Below are 23,750 nucleotides of genomic sequence, written 5' to 3'. Positions count from 1 at the left end.
CAGTAGATCTGTTATTAAAGATTTCTTCCAGCATAATGTCTGAATCCAAATTCATAAAGAGTTGGAAAAAATGAGATGTCTGAGCTATAGGATTCACAGGGATTTCATATGAAGCCTATTTAATCAGGATAACACTGTTATTAATATTCATAGAGTCAGCTGGAACACAAATGACAGACTACGGGGCCTAAAAAATTTTACTTGGTGAATTTATTAAAAGCAGCTTAAAAAATTAATGGAATTCAAGTAAAGTTGGTGAAAATGAAAATCTTATGTTAGCAGGGGGAACAATCTTTATTGGAACTTTCTTTAAAACCATCTTGCACTGATATCTTTGACAGATTTCATCAGTACTTAAAGGGGGAGGATGCATGAATGGTCATTTAAAAGGATTTAAACACATTGGCACATTAATTTTTACATGAATAATAAGTAGTTTCCAAAAGCAATTAACTTACAGTGTACAAGATTTGAATAGAAAAATAAGACCATGGCGTTAAAGGGCAAAGTAAATGTGCTGTACATTTTAAAATTAATAATATGTCTTCTAATAAAATAATTGAATTCGTATCTACAAAGGTTATTTAAAAACATTTAAAGTTTAATAAGATAAGAATGTTTTGTTGCCAAAAAAAAAAAAACCCCAGCATCCATGGAGAGACTAAAGCACAAAGTCTTAAAAGTGACTCAGGGTTGTGATTCAAATTCCATATTATTGTTTGTTTAACATAACCTTTCATTTGCTTCTGTCTGTTAAGAGAGGGTGGTATACTCTAGTATCTTTTAATTTGTATAATTTGGCAATGCTTAGTTATGTTTATATATGTTTATGCTTTTTACACAAATTGCAGTGTCTGGTGGCTGATGTAAACAAATATCCAAGTGCGTCTATGTTCTTGATTTGTTTAAAGCTTCAAAAACACACTGACACATTAGTGATGCCTGTACAGAAGAGGGCTGTGTGTGGTTTCACAGCTATATAAAGCTTATTTGCTTCTCACTTTACCGCAACTGTAAACTAAATAATATAGGTTAAAAGATAATTATTATAATTTTACGGTATCTGAAAGCAGCTGTCCAATAAAACCCCTGATTCAGTCAACACCAACAGAAATTATTTAACTGTGATTAAAATTACAACGTAGCCCCAATGCAGCTAAAATTTGTCGCACTTAAGCCTCATTGATATCAAGTTAGTCACAACTAACTTGTTGACTTCAGTGGGTCTTAACTAACGAGCTAGATTGTAACGTGTTTTGTACTCTGAAAATAAGTTATTGTAATCTGTGTGCATCTTCAGTATACACTATTTAACATCTTAAGTGTACACTATTTAACAGCCTTCATCATCATCATCACTAATTATTTTAGTTAGTAATGTTTGGTTATGGAGTATAGATATATAACCGAAGGCACTGGTAAGTTTCCCCAGTGTGGTTTTAAAGATTTTTAAAAAATGTATTTTCAAAAATTGACTGTATAGAATAGACTGTTAGAAATAGAATATTTTCATGGCTGTATTACATCAAACCTATCATATTTCCTGAAATAGCCTTAAATCTTTAATACGTTGGTTAGGGAGATTATTTTAAATGTGGATAGGATATAATCCCTGCACAGGGGAAAAATGTACAGTGAAATCCTATTCATCTCTACTCGGAAGAAAGTCCTATTGAGTTCAGTAGGGCTTCCTCCCAGCTATAAATGGATATAAGATTGCAGCCATCATCATGCAAGACAACTGCGCCAGTTCTATATTTCTGTGGAAACATATTTTGGGAAGCCTTTTCCTAAATTGTGTGTACATTCCACAAAACAGACATTTGGATAGTCTTTATACGTGACATTGTAAATGATTTTCTCCGAGCAGGTTATATTTGTGTAAGAAGTGCTTTGTGAATAAAGCTGTCCGTCTAATTCTATTGCGGATCAAGAAGACTCATTTCCCTGCAAGCCCATGAACGCTGGCCATGTGTAATTTAAGTAATTCTTGCTGGCAATCTGCTATGGCTACTGCCACAGTTGATGGTTTGTGCGTGCAAAATGCAATAATGACTTTTAACCTTCAAAGATTCTCCTGTGTTCACACCTTGCATTTTGCCATACTTCACATGAGTGTGGCTGTTGGAGTGGATAGTCACAGTCGATATCCAGGAGAGGGCAGCATTTTCCTATACCAGGTGTATAAAAGAGCATGGCCCTGCTTAGACTGCCAATGTTTCTTGTAATTACTCCCAGTATATTTGTTGCTTGCTTATGAATTAACTTGCATTTATGGAACTAAATCATTCCAATCATTTAATTACACCTGAGGAGCTGAACTATAATTGCTTGCTTCCAAGTAGGATCTGATATGGCTTGAGCAGTATTAATTTGGTGTTTACTTTTCTGAGTGCTAAAAGCATTAAACTGATTGTGCAGTGGGATTACATTTTACTAATTGCTGGCATTCATTAGCTGGGTAAATGGCGGGGAAATATGACTGTATATTGTGGAGGGATAAAATTGTGGTTTTAAATAGTATATTACTAGGCACATTAAGGCCCTAAGACATGTTTTAAAATACTCCAGAGGTTATTAAAGACTGTATTTTCTTCATCTCTTGCTATATGAATACCTTATTAAAAGACTGCAATTATTATGGACCTTTTTGTGCAATATGTAGAGGAAAGACTTCATTGACTTAAAACACATTCCTTTGATATTAATAATAACCTTCTATATTTCCAGCTAATCCAAAAGTAAATGAGGAACTTAGATATATGGGGGGGGGGATTGCCAACCCGAAATCAACACAGAACTGAAAAAGCCAAAGTTACAGCTTCATTTGAGGACTTTTTGTAAGGAATTCAGACTTCAGGGTCTGAGGTAATATTCTCTCTCACTCCTGAGAAGAAAGTCCCTTAAAATCTCTCATCTTGCTTTCACTGTGTATTCTTAGAGCTGAATCAAGTACGGGCTATATAAGTTACTTATCTATATATTTTTTAAGTGTTCTTGTTCCTTATTTTGAACTTGTTAACCATATGGTGGCTAGGTTTCTCATTTCATTTTATGGCCGTCTGGGGTTCCTAAGAAGTAAACTTTCTTATTATAGGAAACATGAAGAACAAGAGTAGCCATGTTGGACCGGGAGAGGAAAAAACTTTCCAAAACCCATGGTTGGGTAATACCTTTATTAATACCAACCAAAAAGTCACAAAACTGTGATAATACAGGCATAATAACTATAATTCCACATTGTCTCTAATGAACATACTGTACTATTCTTACAAATGAAAAATGTTAACGTGGTGATTTATGTATCTTAATACGAATCTGAAAATATTGTGAGAACTTTCTCTCTGTAATACTTGCATATATACCTAAGGATTATGCAGAGCAAAACCTTGACATGACCTAATCCTGCATTCACTACCACTTGTAATGCAGACCAAGAAAAAAGTAATCATATTTGCTTTCCTGGACCTACTCGTTCTGTTTTGTAATAACTGTTGCCAGGATCAGGCTTTGAGGACTAATACCGTATGTTTCTCAACACCATCATTAAATTCAACAGAGAACAGAATAAATCTATCTGAACTGAAAGTGTGAACAAAAATATATTTTACTGTGAAAGTCAATTTAACGTCACCTGTTAAAATAAACAGGTTTTATTGTCCTTTTATAAACTTTTTTTTTGGAGTCATTTGTCTTGTAAATTCTCTGACAAATAAGGGCAAGGTATAGGTGTGTTCTGATATATTGTTTTACCTTTATTTATCTAGACTTGGCTTTACTTTAGCTCTGAAGTCTTGGAGCAAGACGCGGAGCCCTTGCCAGATCAAACAAGTTCAGAAATACAAATGGAGGACTGGTCAAAAGGTAAGGACTTCTGAGGTATTGATACATAACCCCAGGGGCTATGCCAATGCTAGGCAAGGCCTGGATGGAATGCATTTGTTCTTGCTGGTAGGTAAAAGTGACTGTTTAAAAATGTTCACTTCTTTTCTGTTAAGTGATATAAGGATCATATATACGTAGCAGAGGGCCGGACTGCTATCCTAACTGCACAATGGCTAGGAAGCACACCTGAGTTTTCTTTCTATAATTACAGATAGGAGGAGGTATTAGCATTGGGGCTTCAGTGTGTGGGACTCGGTGGGGGGGTGTTAACCCTTTGCAGCCATGATCTTGACAGTAAGTATCTGTCCTATAGAGCAGTTTGCTGGGGGTGGGAGAGCTCTCAATGGTATGAATGGGAGTGTGTGTCGTTGTCCCCGAGGTTAATTGTCGCGGGGGAGGGGGGCAGGAAGCGATATTTACAGTCATACCTTGGTTGTCGAACTTAATCCCGTTCCGGGAGTTCATCCAACTCTGGGAATGGTTCGAAAACCAAGATGCGGCTTCCGATTAGCTGCGGGAGCTTCCTGCACTCAATCGGAAGCTGCGTCGGGCGTTGCAAACCGGAACACTCGCTTCCAGGTTTGCAGCCTTCAGGAGCCAAAACGTCCGAGTACCAAGCCGTTCGACAACCAAGGTACGACTGTTTTGGATTCATGGCTGCTGAGGGAACAGTTAACGTTTTTCCTCCCCCATGCATTGCAGTCCCAGTGCCAATTGGGGAGAGGGACTACGCCTTCAATTCTAGAAAGAGAAGCCCTCGACGTGTGTCCTAGCTGCACCATCTATCCTGTCAACCCATTTTCCTTGCATCTTACTCCTGTAGGCCTCCTCGCTTCATGCCGTTCCAAGTGAACTAAACCTTACCTATCGCACGTACCGTGGAGAGTTGCTCTACCATCCAACGCTGCAACGTGAGCAAGAGTTCTGAAAGTTACAGTTCTGAAAATTATAGCCCACGTTGGGAGCAGTTCTGGCTGCCTTGCCCTTGATAACAAAGAGTAGTTCCTCCCCCAAGCACTCTTTTCCTTCCAGTTCAGATGCAGGAGCAGAGCTGGGGGCAGTAACTTGGTCAGGAGGAGAAGGCAGCTCAGGCCTAACCGTGTGTCCCCCGTCCCCCCCAGAATGCTTAGGCAGAGACACATACACGGAAACTCGAGGACCTTCAGCATCTGTATGGAACTCGTGATTAACAAAACATTAGTGGTTTGTAGTTTTAGTTTCTGACATTAGTGTAAGTTCTGCTTATTTTAATGATGACATTACTGCCACCATTTGTTGAAGGGTGGGTTGTAAGTGCAGACAGTAAGCAAGCAAATAAATAAATAAATGGGGCATCAGCTGGGAGGAACTACCTTGTCGCTTCCAGAGGTCAGTTCAATTGCATCTGGGCCGTGAGAGGTCCACATGTGCAGCCTTGGCAAATGGATCATGGGTGCAGAGAGAGAGAGAGAGAAGTGGCATATGTTGCATTTCTTTGCACGTGCTGTTCCTTGTCTTGCTGCTTTTCTTTTTCCTGAAAGGGTTTAGAACATCATTATGAATGCAATATAATGCAGGAGGAGACCTGCCCCCCTTTTAGCATTGGAGAGCCGTAGTGGTGGTTCAGTAGAGGTACACTTCACGGTTAATTGCACTACACCCATCTCTCTCTAGTTTCCAAGGAAGCAGTGAAAGAACATCAACACTAGCAATTCATCCATTCTTCCTATCACCACCAGCTTTAGAGTCAATATCAAAGTGACTGACTGATTTCATTCTCTCTGAAGAATATGCACTTTGATCAAAATTAAAAACAGAAAACCCTTTTTGTAGTATTGTTTTAATTTAGGTGCATCTCTGGTTGACCTAGCAGCTCTAAATTACAGGCTCTGAAAAGCATCAGCTTCCTGTTTCTCCTCATAAGACCAAGACCAAGCTGCAGGCATGGAGAATTTACAGGCTAGCAACAGCATTGCCTAGTGCTAATCCCATACAAACTGAAGAGAGCCAGTAGCCAAAGCAGCCATCTCATTTGCTTTGCTTTGCTTTGATTTAATAAGCAGTTAAATGCAATGTGCTACAAAGGAAAGATTAAAAAGCAAGGAGGAGTGTGGAGTTCTTCAAACATAAAACTGGGAAACGGGCTGGAGGCAGGGAACTTGACGTCTATAGTTAGAAACTGGATTCTGACTTGACCAAGATTCAAACCAGGAGCCTCCTGATCTGTCTACCCGGGGTCCCTTGTGGCAGAAGAGTCAACGTTGTATAGAGAAGGAAGAAGGAGGAGTAAATGTTATTTACGCCACAGCTGTGAGTGGCTTGCCACAAGAAACACAAAAACATAATAGATCAGAAAATCCCTAGTTAGAATCACATTACGTTCACACTTGTGTGTGTATATGTCCCAGTGCTTCATGTTGCTTCAATCTCTGTCCTGAAGGGAACTTACTCCTCCCCCCCTCGACATATTGCTAACTTTCCACTTAAGCTCTCCTAAGAAAGGGGTTTCTCTCATCTCCCTTCTCCCTGACCATTTCTCTCCCGCAGAGCTTCACTCTCTGTGGCGCTTGTATGAATGTAGAAGGAGGACTGTTTCCTAAATGTCGTTTGGGCCCTGTTGTGTGAGTGAACAGGATGGAGAAGTGTTAAAGACTGGAATCTAGAGAAGGTGAAGCAGCAAAGTCAGCGCCCTGTTGTACCAGCATATTCTACTCTTGGAATTGGGAACCGTTTTTTTCAGCCCCCAAGGGGTTGAAAACTATTCAGGGGCTGCTTGCCAGAGGTAGGGAGAGCCAGAAGTATCAGCGGGTAGAGCCATTGATGTGATTTTTTTTTACCTTTGTACAGTAGGCTACATTCCAGCCATGCAAAAGCCAGAGATTTCTCTAAAAATTGATCCATCCAGGCAATCAAGGGGCATTATCACAGTTCAGTGAGATATTATAGCCAGACAAAAGCACTCGAGGGCACAGAGAGAGGGTGATTTGGGGAGAGTGTCTAAGACCCGACGGAAAGAGGCCTAGAAGGCCACATCCAACCTGTGGACTGGAGTGCCCCACCCTACTGCTCTGTTTTTACAACAGCTCATGAAATGGGTCCCCAAAGCATACAATATAGAGAATTTATGGGGAAGTGGGTTAAATGTTGAATATCACAGGTGAATTTTAGAAAGAAAGAAAGAAATCTCCCTTGGGAAGCCATCCTAACTATTATGTAGACTGTTTTGACATGAGTTTCCTTTTTCGTAGTTGGCAGTGGGGTTGGTTGTCCTGATCTCCACAGGAAATGTTTCCTTGACTTATGGCTGTTCCATGAATGGTCACTATATCCACTTGTTGAATTCCTTTTCCATTATTGCCAGATCAAGGTTTTTAAGATGTGGCTCAGAGGAAACTGGACAACTGTAACTAACAAAATCCGAAGGTGTCCTTCAGGCTCCCCTTTTCACAGCCAGCAACAAACATCTATTCATTATATTACATTTTAGAACCTCTGTAGCCAGTTCAACTTTAGTACCTTTAGGGGTCACTATACCCTAAGAAAGGTTCAAAAGGTTAATTCCTTCAAAGAGACCACTTGCAAGTTCTGCAACTTATACATTAAATAGTACCAGATTACTGTAACATCTTGGCATGCATAGTCCTTACACACAGTGGGCTACATAATCAATTGGCCAATATGAGTTATCCTTTTGTTTATAAAATTCCAAATTTTTGCTATGGAATGTGCATTTTGTGTTTTTTGACTGTGTAATACAAAACAGAAATTATGTTGATAGAGAGACGTTTTTCACACCATTAAGGAACAATGTGGGATAATAGTCTTATGAGCTATAGGGGGAGTATGCTGTATGGTGAGACCCTTCTAACCCCTGGAATCCAGCAAGTGTTAAAATGTAAACCAGGCTAGTAATTGCCCAGGTGATGGGCTACTAAGGGGAACAAAGGAAGTGGATCTGAGCAAGATCTCAAATGGGTGGGGCACCCCCTGAGTGGGGCCCCTCCCCCAACTCAAGGATAGTTAGAAGGAGAAAGGCTGACTTGAGAGCAGAGAGTTTGTAGTGATGTGAGCTAGAAGCAAAGCAGCAAGCTGGAAAGAAAGAGTGAGAGATTGATGAGTTCTGTTTGAATCCAAGGCTGCAGCTATGGTGGCCATTTAGGGCTTTAAAGGTCAGCACCAACACTTTGAATTGTGCTTGGAAACGTACTGGGAGCCAATGTAGGTCTTTAAGTACCGGTGTTATATGGTCTTGGCAGCCGCTCCCAGTCACCAGTCTAGCTGCCGCATTCTGGATTAGTTGCAGTTTCCAGGTCACCTTCAAAGGTAGTGCATTGCAGTAGTCCAAGTGGGAGATAACTAGAGCATGCACAACTCTGGCAAGACAGTCTGCAGGCAGGTAGGGTCTCAGCCTGTGTACCAGATGGAGCTGGTAGACAGCTGCCCCAGACACAGAATTCACCTACACATCCATGGACAGTTGTGAGTCCAAAATGTCTCCCAGGTTGCACACCTGGTCATTCAGGGGCACAGTTACCCCATTCAGAACCAGGAAATCCCCCATACCTGCCTGCCCCCCCCCAAAAAAAACAGTAGTTTTGTCTTGTCAGGATTCAACCTCAGTCTGTTCGCAGCCCATCCAAACTGTTAGCAATCCATCCATGGAATGGGGTGGTATGCAACAGTTTATTTGTGTTCCAACATACAGTAGTTCAGTTTGCAAAATCCCTAATCTGTCATGGCCATTGGAGACTTAGGAAGTATGCGTTAGAGCTGTAAATACTATTCATTTTTGTGTTGTGATTCTTTTACGATCTCTCCCCCAACCACACCCTCCGGGGTTAGGATTTTATTCAGTTCAACTTAGCTGCAGTTCAGAAATAATGGGCTCATTCAAATAATTGCACATGGAGTTTACACATAGCTGCCAAGTCTCCCGCTGAAAAATGTGGGATCAGCAGCAGCGCAGCACCGGAAGTCGCTTCTACGCATGTCCGGACATGCGTAGAAGTGTCTTCCGGTGCCGCGCTACCCATGTATGGGCACCGGAAATTGGGCGGCGCCAGAATCCAAAATGGAGCCTCTCTGGCAGGTAGGAAATCCGGAGGATTTGCGGGATTTTTTCCAATCTGGGCTGCCAGCAGGAAACGGTTTAAAATACAGGGGATTCCCGCAAAAAATGGGAGAGTCTATGAGTAGCTGATGTGGTGCTGCCCAGATGTCGGATCCCAGCATTGGCCATGCTGACTGGAGCTGATCTGAGCTAGATTCCAACAATTTCTGGAGGTTACCTTAGTATTATGGAAGAGTTACTGTGTTGTGTATTTAAACATCTTTTCTTTGTTCACCACCCCTTTTTCCATTCTTAACCCATGCTAGATCTTTATTCAAGATGCTGACTTTTTCTTTCTTTCCTTCATGGCAGTGGGGTTAGAGGGGCACAAGTCAAGTCTTAACTAGGAGATAGTGTTGTTGTGATCATCCTGTCAGCTGCCTCTCATACTATCATTTTTCCATCATCTATACACAGCAGAATGGCACTTGCCAAGAAGGTTGGCAATCACTACATAAACCTGGCAGAGGCTCATCTTGACGGTTGTTCGCAGAATAAAGCAAGCTGCTTACATCTCAGTTTCTCATCCAAGTAGTTGCTCAAACATTTTCTGCAGGGTGCCTGATTCCCCTTTTTCTCATGAAAAATGATTTATGGTTGCTGGAATTCCAGTGAGGAGTACCAAACAGTTCATATACAGTAGAATGGGTTATATTCCGTTACTAGTGATGGTTCACATGGTGCCCTCCTGCAGTTTCAGACTACAACTCCCATTAGCCCCAGGCAGCATTGCCAATAGCCGGGGATGATAGGAGTTGTTGTCCACAGCATCAGGAGTAGTTCACAACATCTAGAGGGGAGCAGGCTGGCTACCCTGATCTAAGAACTCACAACCTTTGCAGTAATTTCCTCTTTTTCTTGCAGAACCCCGTAAAACCTATAAACATGACTCCATTAGTTTCTTCTGATGTATTTATTTGTCATTAGAAAGCAAGAACCTGCTACAATTCGTAAGTCCATCTCATATGGAGAAAAGCCATTTGCCCCTGTTTTCAGAACTCTAAAGTCCTTTCTGCCTCTCATCCAAAACTGCAACGACTACATAAAAGAAGAGAAGGGCCCCCAATTCTCTCTAGTTACATATGCAGTGGTGGGAGTGGCTTGCGCTGCAGCGAGCAGCACCGGCCAGTTCTTTATGGTCCGGAAGGGGACCAGAGTGAAGACTACCACTCCATGTCTGTTCCCTTGAGCGCGTCCCCCAGGCCACCACGGATAGGCACAATTCCAAACAGGGTCTGGTGGGTGACCCACGATGCTGCGCTGCGGCCAGGGGGTGCAAGCCAACAGCCACATGGGAAACTGGCGTGTTCCAGGGAGGTGAAGGAGCTCATGTACTGGGTCACAACCACCACCCACCTTTTATGGATGGGTTGAGCGGCCATTATGGATCAGTGAATATAAGTGATACTTGGTGTATACAAATGTAAAAAAACCAAAAACCTGAAGGATGAAGAGCAGTGAAGGGGATTTGGGGGCAAAGGCAACTATATTCAATATTTTTTAAGTTAAATACTAAGTTGACCACTCTTTCCGCAGCTTTTTCTTTTTCCCTTCTTCCTCAATTTTATTTTATTTTTTGAATACTTTGACATAAGCAATACTGTGAGGAGCTAAAGAAGAAGAAGCTGCTTGCATCTAACTCATAAGTTCCTTCTTGACGGAGCAACCGAGTACCTAACTCTTGAGGTTTGATTTGATTTGTTGAAAACCGATACAGTATATTGAAAAAGGAGAGCAGTGACTGCTAAGTACCACTGTTCATTCTCAAAGGCAAGTTGGCATCCCTTAATGCTGTATTTCTTCAACTTTAATATAATTTGGTGTTTACCGCTTGGACTCCATGGCTTTGCGTTGCCAGTATTGTACACTTTTTGGAGTTGACAGGTATTGTGTGTGCTTCCAAATAAGGTTTAGGGAAATTATCACGTACTGCAAATGTCTGGCCATTGCTTTGCTTGCAAACCCTTTTGGATAGAATTTTATTATCAAGAAGTGTAAAGCTTAAATTTAGACCAGCCTTACTACAGGTAAGATGAGCAAAGACATAACCTTTTTTTTTCATTAAAAGCCAGTTCATGCCCCCCCCAGGGGGATGCATCAGAGATGAAATGAGATTATCGAAGATTTCGCCTGCATGTTTAATGTACCGTTTTCCAGAGAATGACGTTTATCGGCGCATTATTGCCTAAAGTGGCCTTAATGTTGTTGTGATGCTGGCTAAAAAAATAAAACAAGTATTGTAAAGGTATGTTATTTCAGTAAGGCAAGGGGCACTTGTGTGTGTGTGTGTGTGTGTATTTGGTGTGGTTGTCTAATTTTGCCATTTTAAATTATAAAATTTATCATATTCGCGTTAATACCTGAATAAATTTGGGTGACAAAGAGGATTTCTGTTTAATTAAAGGGTGTGCAGGGACATGACCTTGCTCTAGATAAAAAGGAAATTTAGATAATTAAGATTTGGATAATTGATGAGGAAATATATAATAAGAGTGTTATCTGCCAGGTGTCACAGTAACACTAATATATATATATATGAGAATGAAAGGCTTGCTTTCCTCCCTTTTTATTATTTATTTATTTTAAAATGCTGGTTTAGATAGAAAACCCAAGTGCTAGTTTGGCTGAATAAAACTCCACCAGGCCCTGTGTTTGGAAATTATGTAATAAATCTATATAGATTGTAATGATATCTTGAAACCCTGTATTTAAACTAACCTGAATTACAATGAGAGATAAACAGAATATTTACTCATCCCTTATGAGCTGCTGCTGATATGTAAATTTATTCTTCTACTTTGCACAAATATACTTTTGAGCTACTGCTTAAACACTTCAAGGTCCTTAGCCAAACAGCTTTAATGATGCCTCCAATATTATGAAAGTGTGACATTTGACAAATACCTTGTGTAGTTGTGATACTGCGGTAAAATATAAACAACACACAAAGAAAACCCGGCGCATCAAATCAGTGTGCAGCACCTAGATAATTTATAATTTTACTGTTTATATCCATCTTGACTTCTTTTTTTTTTATCTGCCAAAGGCAGGTTTCATTTGGATTCTTAATCTGAGATTTATTTGGTGGATCTGGAAGTCATAGCTAGAATTCCCACAGGAAGTGGTCCATCTACCAACAGATTAAATTGCAGTCCTGCAGTTGTTAAGGGAGCTCTGCATTTAACACACATGCATACTCGCTCAGTCAGCCCGGTGGAGAAAAATTAAAGTAGTAACCCAGGTTTAGGAACAATGTAGCTAAAAAGTCCCATATTTGCTGAATGACAAAGGGTTATATAGCAGCATTTTCATTTTATTATTCGCGCTTGAATTTCTTGTTTGCTTTGTTGAGTCTGCTGACGAATACTAATAAATGCCTGCAACAATCCAGACGGGAGATGCCTGGCAACAAAGCTATGCGGTGGACCTCCCTGATCTTCTCCAGTTCACAACCTGACCTTTTGAAAAATTGCCTGGGCTAAGCTGCAGAATTTGGGTGTAATGGTTATTGTTAACTCCAGCTTTAGGATTTATTAATTTGTGTGATCAAGACTTACCTATACTTCAAAGTTTCAAAAGACCAAACACAATCATCCGTCCATTAGAACTAACATTGTGTTTCATTGAAATTGCCCTCCCCGCTTCTTCTTCGTATTCTTCTTCTTCTTTTTACTATCTGTCTAGCAATACTGCTATTTTGATTGTATATGCGTGGAATCTCAAAAATGGTCTTAATGCCCAGGCACAGAACGAAAAAATCTGCACAACTGCAACTGATTTCTCTCCTAAATCTAATGCTGGGAAATAATATCATGTTAATGAATTGCAAAAAAATAAAAAAAATAAATTAAGCAAATGCCTAAGGAAGCTCGTGATATTTACACAGTAAGTGCTTAATGATCACAGTTGACACTGAGTACTAAAATTATGATTAGCCAGCTTTGAGAAGAGGTTATGCAAGGTGGTATCTGCCAAACTGGGCTGGCAGTGGTGGTCGCTAAATTTAGGCTTCAATCCTATGTACACTTACCTGAAAGTAAGCCTCAATAACTATGATTAAATTTACTTTTAAGAAAACAAAAATAGAATTTCATTAATGATAAGGTTTCTTGAATATGAGAATTACTACCTTTGGGGTTTCCTTAAAATTGCCTTTCTACTAGAACCTCAATGGCTACTAAATCTCTCTTCATTTTTATCTTGCAAATGGCGTTTATTTTAATGATCTTACATTATTGTAGTTTTTTTGTGGTTGGTGGACCATAACTGTTTTCGTACAATGGTATTTTGAGTATTGTTATTATTATTGATTGCAATACTGTACATGTACACGGTGCATAACACAGAAAAATGAGCACCAAAGGACCTCTGATCCAGGGACCTCGCGTTCTAAATATCAACAAAGTGGGGAGAGAACAGGAATTGGGAAGGAAAGGCAGAAGTAAGGTTAGCAGGAGTGAGCATAAACCAGTGCAGTTACAGGTACTTAAGCTTTGTTTCCATTTTGTGTGGCCAGGGTTGAAAATAAGACTGGGAACAAAGTGGGAGCACTCAGGGTAGGACTCTAGAAAGTGAGGCATTCACCTAAATCAGTTTCAGGGAATTAACTTTGCAATGTTCATTTAGGGGAAGCATATGTGGGCACCGTGTTCTTGACTCAGAATTCAAATGGGGATTGATTCATTAACAAAAGACAAAAAACTTGTCATCTAATTGTACAGTGGTACCTCTGGTTAAGAACTTAATTCGTTCTGGAGGTCCGTTCTTAATCTGAAACTGTTCTTAACCTGAGACACCACTTTAGCTAATGGGCCTCCTGCTGCCGCCGTACCGCCGGAGCACGATTTCTGTTCTCATCCTGAAGCAAAGTTCTTAACCCAAGGTACTGTTTCTGGGTTAATGGAGTTTGTAACCTGAAGCGTTTGTAACCCGAGGTACCACTGTATTATGTTTCCACTTTAGAAAACAGTAGTGTTGTGGTATATAGCCTCAGATCCTGTTTGTGCAGAAGCTCCCCAATTTACATCAATTTCCAGAACAGCCTCCTTGAGCTATGCCTTGTGCTATTCCTGTGGGCCTTCCAACCCTCAAGAGCAGCTTTTCACAGGGCAAAGACTAAGAGGCTGGAAGAAGCCTCTGCATGGGCAGAGTTGCAGTCATGCATCTCTCTGTTCAGCCCCATGAAATGGTATTGAGCACAAAATTGTGCCTACAGATGGCACAAGTTTAATTATGTTTGTTTTTATAGTGTCAGAACACATCTGGCAGTCCTATCTGAATTCTTTAATAAATCACAAATTGGATATTTCTAGGTCTATTTTATATGTCTCTTCTAGCTGACACAATATATGTATTGATCAGCTCTCTTCTACAGATTTTTGTCTTATTACTTTAACTAAACCTAGGGCTTACGTTGTAACACAGAGAGCTAAGGAATATTGAGTAGGGAGTGAAACATGGTGTACAAAACTTTTTTTCTGACTGAGAGAACTTGCTGGTCATTGGTTAGTGGTAGTGGAAGGGTGAAACATTCTTGAGTTTTAACTGTACCACCCTTTATAAGTAGTTATTCCTTCATAGTATGCGAAGTAAAATACAGTGGTACCTCGGGTTACAAACGCTTCAGGTTACAAACTCCGCTAACCCAGAAATAGTACCTTGGGTTAAGAACTTTGCTTCAGGATGAGAACAGAAATCATGCTTCGGCGGCGCAGCGGCAGCAGGAGGCCCCATTAGCTAAAGTTGTGCTTCAGGTTAAGAACAGTTTCAGGTTAAGAATGGACCTCCAGAATGAATTAAGTTCTTAACCAGAGGTATCACTGTATTGCCATGCTTTACTTCAGTCTTAAACTACACATAACGAAACCTGTACTGTATACCCTACATGTAACTGCAGTTTACTAGTAGGAGCCAAAGTCTGTGGTGTCAACTTTTTCAAGTTTCTGTATGGGTCTGCTTTAGTTTTTGTGACTCATAAGAGACACAGAAAAACCTACATGGATACCATTCATGGAGCACAAATACCCCCAATTATGTCAAATGCAAATTGTTCTGAAATCATACACTGCTGAGTGTATGATTGGTGCTGTTTACACCAGGGATGGGAAATCGGGTGGCCTCCAAATGTTCCTCAACTTCCAGCTTCCATCGGTCCCAACTAGTACAGCTAACAAGGAAGAGGGGAGTTGTCATTGGACAGTATCTGGAGGATCACAAGTTGCCAATCTCTGGTCTACAGAACTCTGGCATTGGATCTTCGTGGATTCAGATGGAAATCTTAGCAGGAATGGGGGCTAGAACTTTCCTGTATGGCAAGCATGTGCTCCACTACTGGTCACCTTAAAAGTCACCAGAATATAAATGGCATTGAGATTCATGTTCTTTCGATTATTGGTCTTGAGAAACCTCAGCTTGAAGGGAAATTTTCCTGTACTGCTGCTGTTGTTCCTTCAAGAAAAAGCAGATTGCAGTACTATAATGTCAACTGAATATTTGAGAAATTAACTTCATTTGAGTATTCAGTTATCTAGTTTACACATAGAATACTTCCCTGTATATGAAGCTATCCTTACAGGGGGGAAATGGTCCTATTCGCTAATGTTAGTTTATCTGTTTTAGTGGGTAAATAGCGAATTGCATGAAGGTGTCCATAGCATAATAGTTTCGTTAAAGATGCAAAGAAAACATGCATACAGTTCCTGGGAAGCACAGCAGAATTTTCAGAAAATTTTAGGGAATTTTTGTACAGAGACTGTAGGAACGTCTTGTGGGGCAGTTTCCTAATGATGTCAGAGCAGCAGTCACGATGTGATATATGACATCAGTAGTAGGGCATGTATAAACATAGGCAGGTCAGCTGTGACTGAGGTCTATGTGAGGAACTTGATCATGAAGCTGATCCCTGTATGAAGCAGCTTTTCCAGCTATACGCTCACTGCTTTGGAAGCGCTGAGGATAGGATGGCAAAGCCCCTTGTGCCGAGATTCTCAAGCACTTGACAACCAGCTGGCTGTTGGGTGCTTGGGAAGCTTTGTGCAAGGGACTGACGGGTGAGAGGAGCAGCCTACCTGTCCTTCATCTGTTACCAGGTGATTGACAGATGGATTGTCCCAACTATCTGTCACAGTTGGTCTGCTAGAGTGGGAATGTTTCTCCACGCTTGTGTTAGACCATAGTTTAGTGTGATGAGAATAAGCCATAGTGATGCTCAGGCTTGTATACAGTCATACCTCTTCTTGCGAACACTTCATGTTGCGTTTTTTCGGGTTCAGAACGCAGCAAACCTGGAAGTGTTTACTTCTGGGTTTCGCCATGCGTGCACAAGCAGAAGTGTTCTGCGCAGTTCGCACATGCACAGAAGCGTTCTGCGTTCGCACATGCGCAGAAGCATTCTATCACGCTTCACACATGCGCAGAAGCCCCACGAACGGATCATGTCTGCAACCAGAGGTACCACTGTAGTTCCTCTCCCTGCCTTCTCTTCGAGCACAGTCACAAAGAGCTCCCACAGCTTGTCATGTTGTCGTGATCAATAAACTTTGGGTCATGTTAACAATTGTATTTATGCAACAAACCACGATGAAGCCATGTCTGATTGCAGTCACAGTCTTGGAAGAGTTGTACTCATATGTGATACTTTTTGTATAGTACCGAAGGACTTTGGGAAATGTGCTGGAGCTCCTGTTCTCTGCCACTTAGATGCCTAGATGCAGGTTGTATTCAACTTACTAATCCACACAGCTGGTTTTCCATGCTGTGGAAATCCTGGCAGTTAAACTGGCATTAAATTTTACTTGTTTTTACTGAACTTCTTTAGAAGCCAGCAGTGTTGTCATTCAGCTGCATTAAATGCTCATCTTTCATGTTCTTTAATGAAACTGTAAAATGTTTTTATTTTTCTAACAGAAATCTTGGAGCAGAATTCTGAGCAAAAGAACGATGTCTCTGCTCCCAGTTACCTGAATTTGCACAGTTCTTCAGCAAAATCACAGCCAAGAGAACAGGCCATTCAGACTAAAAGTGAACAGCTAAACTGTTCTGATCAGCCAACATCCAGTTTAAGCATTATGCAAACTGCTTGTGCCAAAACTTTGCAGCTACGTAATCTCACTGTCTCTTGCACTGATAAAAGGTTAAGGTAAGCAAGCTGTTCATTTGAGGCTTTTAAAAGCTCAGGGAGGCATTCAGCATCACACGAAGGTGATCTTTTGCCAGGGCAAGCTTTTTGGCTTCCCCCTATGGAATGATCCCTCCTCCTCCCCATGCACATTGTTCCAGGGGTTCTACTGACGCCACACCAAGCAAATTTTGAAGGCACATGGGGGAGAAGAAGGAGGGAATCCCCATAGTGCAGGTGGAAGTCCTTATGTAGAGCTTTTGCTGGCGGAACTTGGTTGAATCCCACCTTCAGTTTCTTTTATTATCACGGGAGAGAACTTCTTAAATAAGCTAACAAGAATTCAGTGAGCAGTTGTAGAAAACTGATGGGACGAGACTGGTGTAAGTATGTAGTTACACGATGGTTGAGACTCTTTGCAGAGCAGGAACAGGTATCTCATCGGACAGAAAGGAAGACACATCTGCACATGCTTTGTGCATTTATAGCAAATAGTTTATACAAAACTTTACAAAACAGTGCTATGGATGTAAATTTAAGAAGAAGCAGTTTCTGCACTGCATTTCTTGAAGTTTTAAAAATCCAGGAACAACTATGAACGTGTGAAGTGATATAAAACTGCCACCTGGGTCTCGCACAGAGGCTTTCCCCCCAGACTTCCTTCCTTCAAACCTAGGCCAGGGAATGAACGTGGGGCCTTCTGGATGCAATGTGTGTCTTTTACTACACAGCTTTGGTCCTCCCCCTGGATGTAGCAAGTATCTCGTTGAATGAGAAGATTCTTTGTTGAATGAACTGATCAATGAAGTTTTTCTTCCTTTTTTCATTCTAGCTCTACTGAAAAGCAAGGAAGAGAAGTTATGCCTGGAAACATGGAACCTTTTCATGTCACTGCCAACCTAGATAAAGAGAAGGATATTGCATTCCTCTTAAGGGAATTGGACGTTCTAAGGGCAAACAATAAAAAGGTACAATGAAATATTCTAAGCCTATTACCCTACTCTAATTTTTCTTCATTGTTTGTTTTGATTGACAAGATATAGCTTTCTTTTGTTGCAGGGATCATTTGATTCATGGTTTGTTAATCTTTGTATATTCTTGTCTGCCTTTTTGTTTTTGTTTTAAAATCAGTGACATCACAGATTGTGCCATCTAGATTCTTTTGCAGTTCTTTTTGTCTCAGATTGGGAAATTTGGAAAGCTGACCTTGTTCACAACCTACTATAATTTAATTAAACACTGAATAACCTGGATCAATGCTGATAGAAAGAGACCCTCGTGTAACAAAGCAAACTCTTTGGTTTGCATTGATGATTAGGAGATCCACTGTACATTAAAAATTGTACATATTTACAATATTTTTCCACTTCACAGAACAGTCAATCTGTGCAAGGTATTTGAACTTTTCAGATTAAGCACCCCTCAAATGTGGTTTGTTATACTAACAGCCATCTATTTTTCATAAATTTAAGGTAAAATCCTCAATAAATTGTTTTGCATATATAATCACACTTCATTATCAAAATAATACTGTTAAATTAACCATTACATTTTTTGTTAAGTGATAGAAGTGCATTATGGATTTTAGAATAAAGATAGTAACAAAATAAATTAGAAATTACAGATTATTATCGATCTCAATTGCTGAAAAATATGTTCTGTATTACACTTCTGTTAAAATGCAACATTGTTTTCATTATGAAGGATGTACTGTATACTGAGAAACCAGAGTGTGGAGACATACCCAAGTTTTCTTCTTCTTCTTTTTTGCTCAGTTTATTTGAAGTTCCGTATATGGAGTAATTGGAACCTCTGTTGCACTGTTTATTTGCTCCCTTTACTTTTAACACCACAATTTCACAATGCTGTTGTATGTATGTATGTTTATTCTTCCTATTTATTCCATTTATAATCCCACCCTTAATCAAGAGATTTCAGAGCATGCCGCAAAAAAACACCAGTAAAATCATTAAAACACGAGTTTAAAACAACAGGCAAAAATTAACAACACAGGTAAACAATAAATGATGAAATCAATAGCAACAGGTATATTAACTCAATCCTTTCCACATGTTTTGGCCATGTGGCTTAGTGTGCTTTTATTGTTTGCTTGCTTGCTCTTGTTGTTAATAACCACCTATCTGTGGTGTATAATATGGAATGTTTGACGTAGCACTGGAGCTACAGTTGGGTGGGGTTAGGGATGAGAAAAATCAATTTCATTACGTGGATAATGCTCTGCTACCACCCCTGAATTAAGCTGTAGATTAGGGTGAGTAATTCCTGTTCTGGAATTGCTAACCACATCTAAAAACTCAACCAGGCAAATTAGCACACTTTCGGGATCTTGACCTTTTGCTTAAGGCTGCAATACTTTGCACCCTTTCTAGCGGGTGAGTTCTGCTGAGCTCCAAAAACTTCCCTTCTCTAGTCAACATGCTTTAGGATTGTTCTATTTATGTGTATGGTAGGTAGGTTAAGAGTTTGTGAAATTAAATCTGGAGTATAGGTTCCTTTCCCTTCGTAACGCATCAGGATGGAAGTGGGCGGCAATTTCATTTTAAAAGTTACTTATATGAAAACAAAAATGTAAGAGTTGTGTTTGCGTTGCTCGATGTTTGTTGAGAGAGTCATTTTGTGAGAACGAAATGCATCTCTTTCTCGCAAGTTAATATTGTGCCCGTGCACTTTTGCATACCAATAACAATGTCGCTGTTTCAACTCTTCAGCTTCAGGACCAGCTGTCTGAAAAAGACAAGGAGCTGAAGACAATAAAGCTGGACTTAGAGCTGCAGGAGAGAGTGGCAGAAGCGAAGATTGCAGAAAAAGCTGCAGGTGCAGTAGATGAGCGTTTAACAGATGGCCATAGGGCTCCTACAGCCCGCTTGGTTGCTATATGACGTGGCCTAATGAACATTAGATGTATTTGCTAAAGGAGGGGTGCTTTGACTTCTTTATATGAGGCTGTTTGAAGTTGCTTGGGAAAGAGGTGGCTTTAACATCCTGGTACTGGTATTAGTAAGAGCTTTACCTGTATTCATACTGATTTGGGCATTAAATGAATTGTTAACACCATGTCAATCCAATCACAAAAAGGTTGTTTGTTTTGCTGGAAGGTCCTGAACAAACAAGGGAAATAATGATTACCACGGCCACTACCTTTCAACCAGCAGTTCAAATACCCACTTATTGTTTTAGACTGTTCAGAGAGATGCTACCTTCCACACACCTTTGTATGGAGCTCCTCGTGTTTCTCTCTGCTGGAGACCCGAACCTCTGTTTGGTGAGCAGGGAATTCGGGTTTTTAACCAATGAAAGAAATGTTGCTTCAGAGTGATGATAGATCTTCAGCCAGTGGCTTGGTTCACGCATCATACTGAGGCCAGTTTCCTGGGAGATGTATCAATACAACACCCAGGATCGGTATCAGGGCCAGACCGCCACCATCTCTTGATCTGCTGAGAACCGGGAAGTTTAAGGAAGCCCGCTTCTCAGCTGATCAAGTTCCCTGTCTCCATCTCATGCCAGTAATAACAGTAATATCTGTTATCTGGTTTCCTTCCTTTCTCTCCAGCTATCCAGGTTAGGGAAGTGTTATTGACATTTTGACTCCTTTTCTTAACCTCATTCAACCCTCTGCCCTCCAGTATCCTCCTTTAGTTTTAGCCTCTCCCTGCCCCTATCACCTGCATGGCCCTTTCTTCCCAGTCGTCTCCTGCATTCCATAGAGATGGGGATGGACTCATTAGATGCTGGTCCAACTTGAAGGCTATGTTCTATTTTCTTTAACGAATTGCATATTCATTTACTCTAAGCCAGAGACTTGGTGTTAGCTCCTCATCTTAGAAAACTCTTTTGGCTGTGGCTCAGCCATGACTATGGCCTAAAGATCCTAAAGTAAGTTCCTTGAGTATATGTATGTAATGGTAAACATATGTAGACAAGGACACTCGGTGACAATGTTATGAAGCTGGTAAGAGGTTTGAAAGAGAAACAGGAATATGGCTTCTTCACTGACATAATTGTGAAAATGTTGTAACATTATTAAGCCTAATTCTCAGTAATGTGCTTAATAGTAGTGGATCTGACTTGGGTAGATATCATTCCCATCTCATTGGCAAAGTGAATGGAAGTGGGTTGCGGAATAGTGTAGAATTTTCAGTTGATTGGCTTTCTACAGTGTCAGTAGAGAGATTGATTGATATTTCCAACATTTGTAAGATAGGCTAGCCATTCTGAATCACAATGACAGAACCCTAAATATTCGCAACACAAATTAAATACATATTTAAAGTAACCCTATAGTTTTTTTTTGCATATATATATATATATATATATCTACCATAAAACCCTTACATAGATCATAGTTACATCTTGATTATCTACCAACTAAACATTTACAGGATGTGAACTGTTTGGATTAAATTCCAAGTTATATGTTTGTTTTGGGGATGTTTGCACAGCGTTTTACTTCTGTGTATATAATAGAGAAATATTTTATTCAGTGTAGACTTTCTTTGCTCATTCAAGCTCATGGAGGAAAACTGGATAAAAAACACATGTGCCATAATCCAGCAGGGTGATCTGTGCACAGAAGTGGCATATGTATGGATGGTTCCCTGGGTAAGATCCTGCACACTGTTAATGGAGGATCCCATATCCTGTACTTGAAGGTGGCAATTATTGTGTGCTTTGCTGAACTGTATAGATTTTGCTTCATTTTTTAAAAAAAATCTCAAAAGCAGCTTTTTCCTAGATGTATTTGAATTAAGATAGGTTAGTTTGGGTTGTCTTCAAAAAGATGTTAATATGTTGCTGGGATTCACTACTGTTAATCACTGCAGTTGGTATTAAACTAAGTTTTATTCAGGGTGGACCCAATGAAATTAATGGACCTAACTTAATCATGTTTATTAATTTCAGTGAGTCTACTCTGAGTAAAACCTAGTTGCTTAATACCCATAATTGTGTTCTTTGCTTATCATATCTAGATTCTACTTTTACATCAGATACAACATACAGATGGATGTTTATCTTACATTTGAAATTGTGATAAAATCACGACAGAAGAGAGTGTAATAAAAGTCACTGGGGAAGTGTGTTATAAAACTTTTACCTTGTACTTTGAGAAGGATCTTAAAATAATAAAACTCAAGCTGAAAAGCCCTTGTTAATATGAAACAGGGAGGAAGAGTACAAAATACAGAATGTTGATCCCTATATAATCACTAAAACAATATTTTCATCAATTTATCAAATAATATTATCTATGTCTAACAAACATGTATCTGTGTGTGTGTGTGTGTGCGTTTGTGTGTGTGTGCGCGCACACACATGCACAAATACATTTGAAAGAAACACACATGAAAAAAGTTTTCCCTGGAATTTCCATAGTAGCCAATCAGGCTGTTGACAAAACTGGCTTTGTAATTCAAAAGCAGCTTGCCTTGTTAGTAAGATTCCTGCTTTTTGGTGTTTGAGGTTAAGAGGGAGAAATAATGTGAGGAAGCAGATGGAGAATTAAAACAGCAAGGAAATACAGCTAGGGTAGAAAATATGCACACTATCAATGTGGATGCTCATGTTAGCATACAAAGAAAATATGCATAGGTCTGTACTTTGGACCTGTGTTCAAGTCTCATCCCAGCCATCAATTTACTGGATGGTTTTGGGTGAGTCCTGGCATTTTATATATCTAGGGAGAAAATGGGAAGAATAATGATTCAGTCCTTTCACATTTAAAAAGCTGGGTTAAAAATTTGTGTATTTGTATACATTTTGTGCAAAGTTACACCCTGGGTTTGGGAATCTGTGTGCTACATGCCTCTTTAGAAATACTGGGACATGTTTTAGAGAAGAAATGGTCAATTGACCAACTCAGTTTGGTGGCCACTAGAGGCTGCTATTCCTTCTTAGTGTTTAGTTATTTTATTCATTCCTTCGTTTAATTATTTAAAGCATTTCCCTCTGCTCTTCAGCCAAAATGCCTCCCCGAGCAAATTGCAAATTGTCCCTTCCGGACAATCCCTTCAGGATTACAATATTAAAAGACATAGGAAACTGCCTTGTGTTGGGTCAGGCCATTGACTCAACTCAGTATCGTCTGCACTGTCTGGCATTGTGGGACTTTTACCTGGAGATGCTGGAGATTGAATATGGGCTTTTGAATGTGAACTGGATGCTCTCCCAATGAGGATAAAAGCCAACTTTGGCACTAGTTCTTAGTTCCAAAGTTCTTACAATGACTGGCTGCAATGGAAACAATTTGAGGAGAAAAGAAGCACAAAGTTGCTGGTTTCTCAGCTGGCCAGAAGCACTGTCCCTGCTTTCCATCTCCTGATGCTGTTGGAACGGTTGTTGCAAGATGACAATTAGCGTTTCGCAGCTTCCTATAGTTAAAGGGAAAGAGGTATATATGTCAAAGGTGTGAAAGCAGGAATGGAATGGAAGGTGGATGGAAGAAGAGGAAACATAATTAGAGAACAAAAATGTTAGGGGAACCCAGATGCTGAGAAACCACACAAGGTGTCAATATATGCCAATAAGCAGGTTAATGTTAAATGGATGTGTGATTTAAGGAGAGAAACTGCAATCATTAGAATTAGTAGAAACGTTTTGTCATCTGATACACAAACTGTATGTTCTGGTCTCCAAGGAACT

The 23,750-nt window shown here is 40.1% G+C and overlaps 1 protein-coding gene across 1 annotated transcript in view; it reads left to right on the top strand.

Annotated features, from left to right (window-relative positions):
- Positions 1 to 1,791: 1,791 nt before the first annotated feature.
- MIPOL1 (mirror-image polydactyly 1) overlaps positions 1,792 to 23,750 on the top strand; it is a 165,563-nt gene continuing 143,604 nt past the window's right edge. Inside the window, exons 1-5 of the mRNA XM_035109093.2 lie at positions 1,792 to 3,166; positions 3,768 to 3,864; positions 16,880 to 17,111; positions 17,923 to 18,058; positions 19,820 to 19,925. Of these exons, the coding sequence (XP_034964984.1) occupies positions 3,122 to 3,166; positions 3,768 to 3,864; positions 16,880 to 17,111; positions 17,923 to 18,058; positions 19,820 to 19,925 (616 nt within the window). The 5' untranslated portion in view covers positions 1,792 to 3,121. The remainder of the gene's footprint in view (positions 3,167 to 3,767; positions 3,865 to 16,879; positions 17,112 to 17,922; positions 18,059 to 19,819; positions 19,926 to 23,750) is intronic.

Source organism: Zootoca vivipara, chromosome 1 (genome assembly GCF_963506605.1).
Source record: "Zootoca vivipara chromosome 1, rZooViv1.1, whole genome shotgun sequence".
NCBI classification, from domain to species: Eukaryota; Metazoa; Chordata; class Lepidosauria; order Squamata; family Lacertidae; genus Zootoca; species Zootoca vivipara.
The sequence above is the reverse complement of the archived record's forward strand: the minus strand, read 5'-3'. Positions and strand labels throughout refer to the sequence as shown.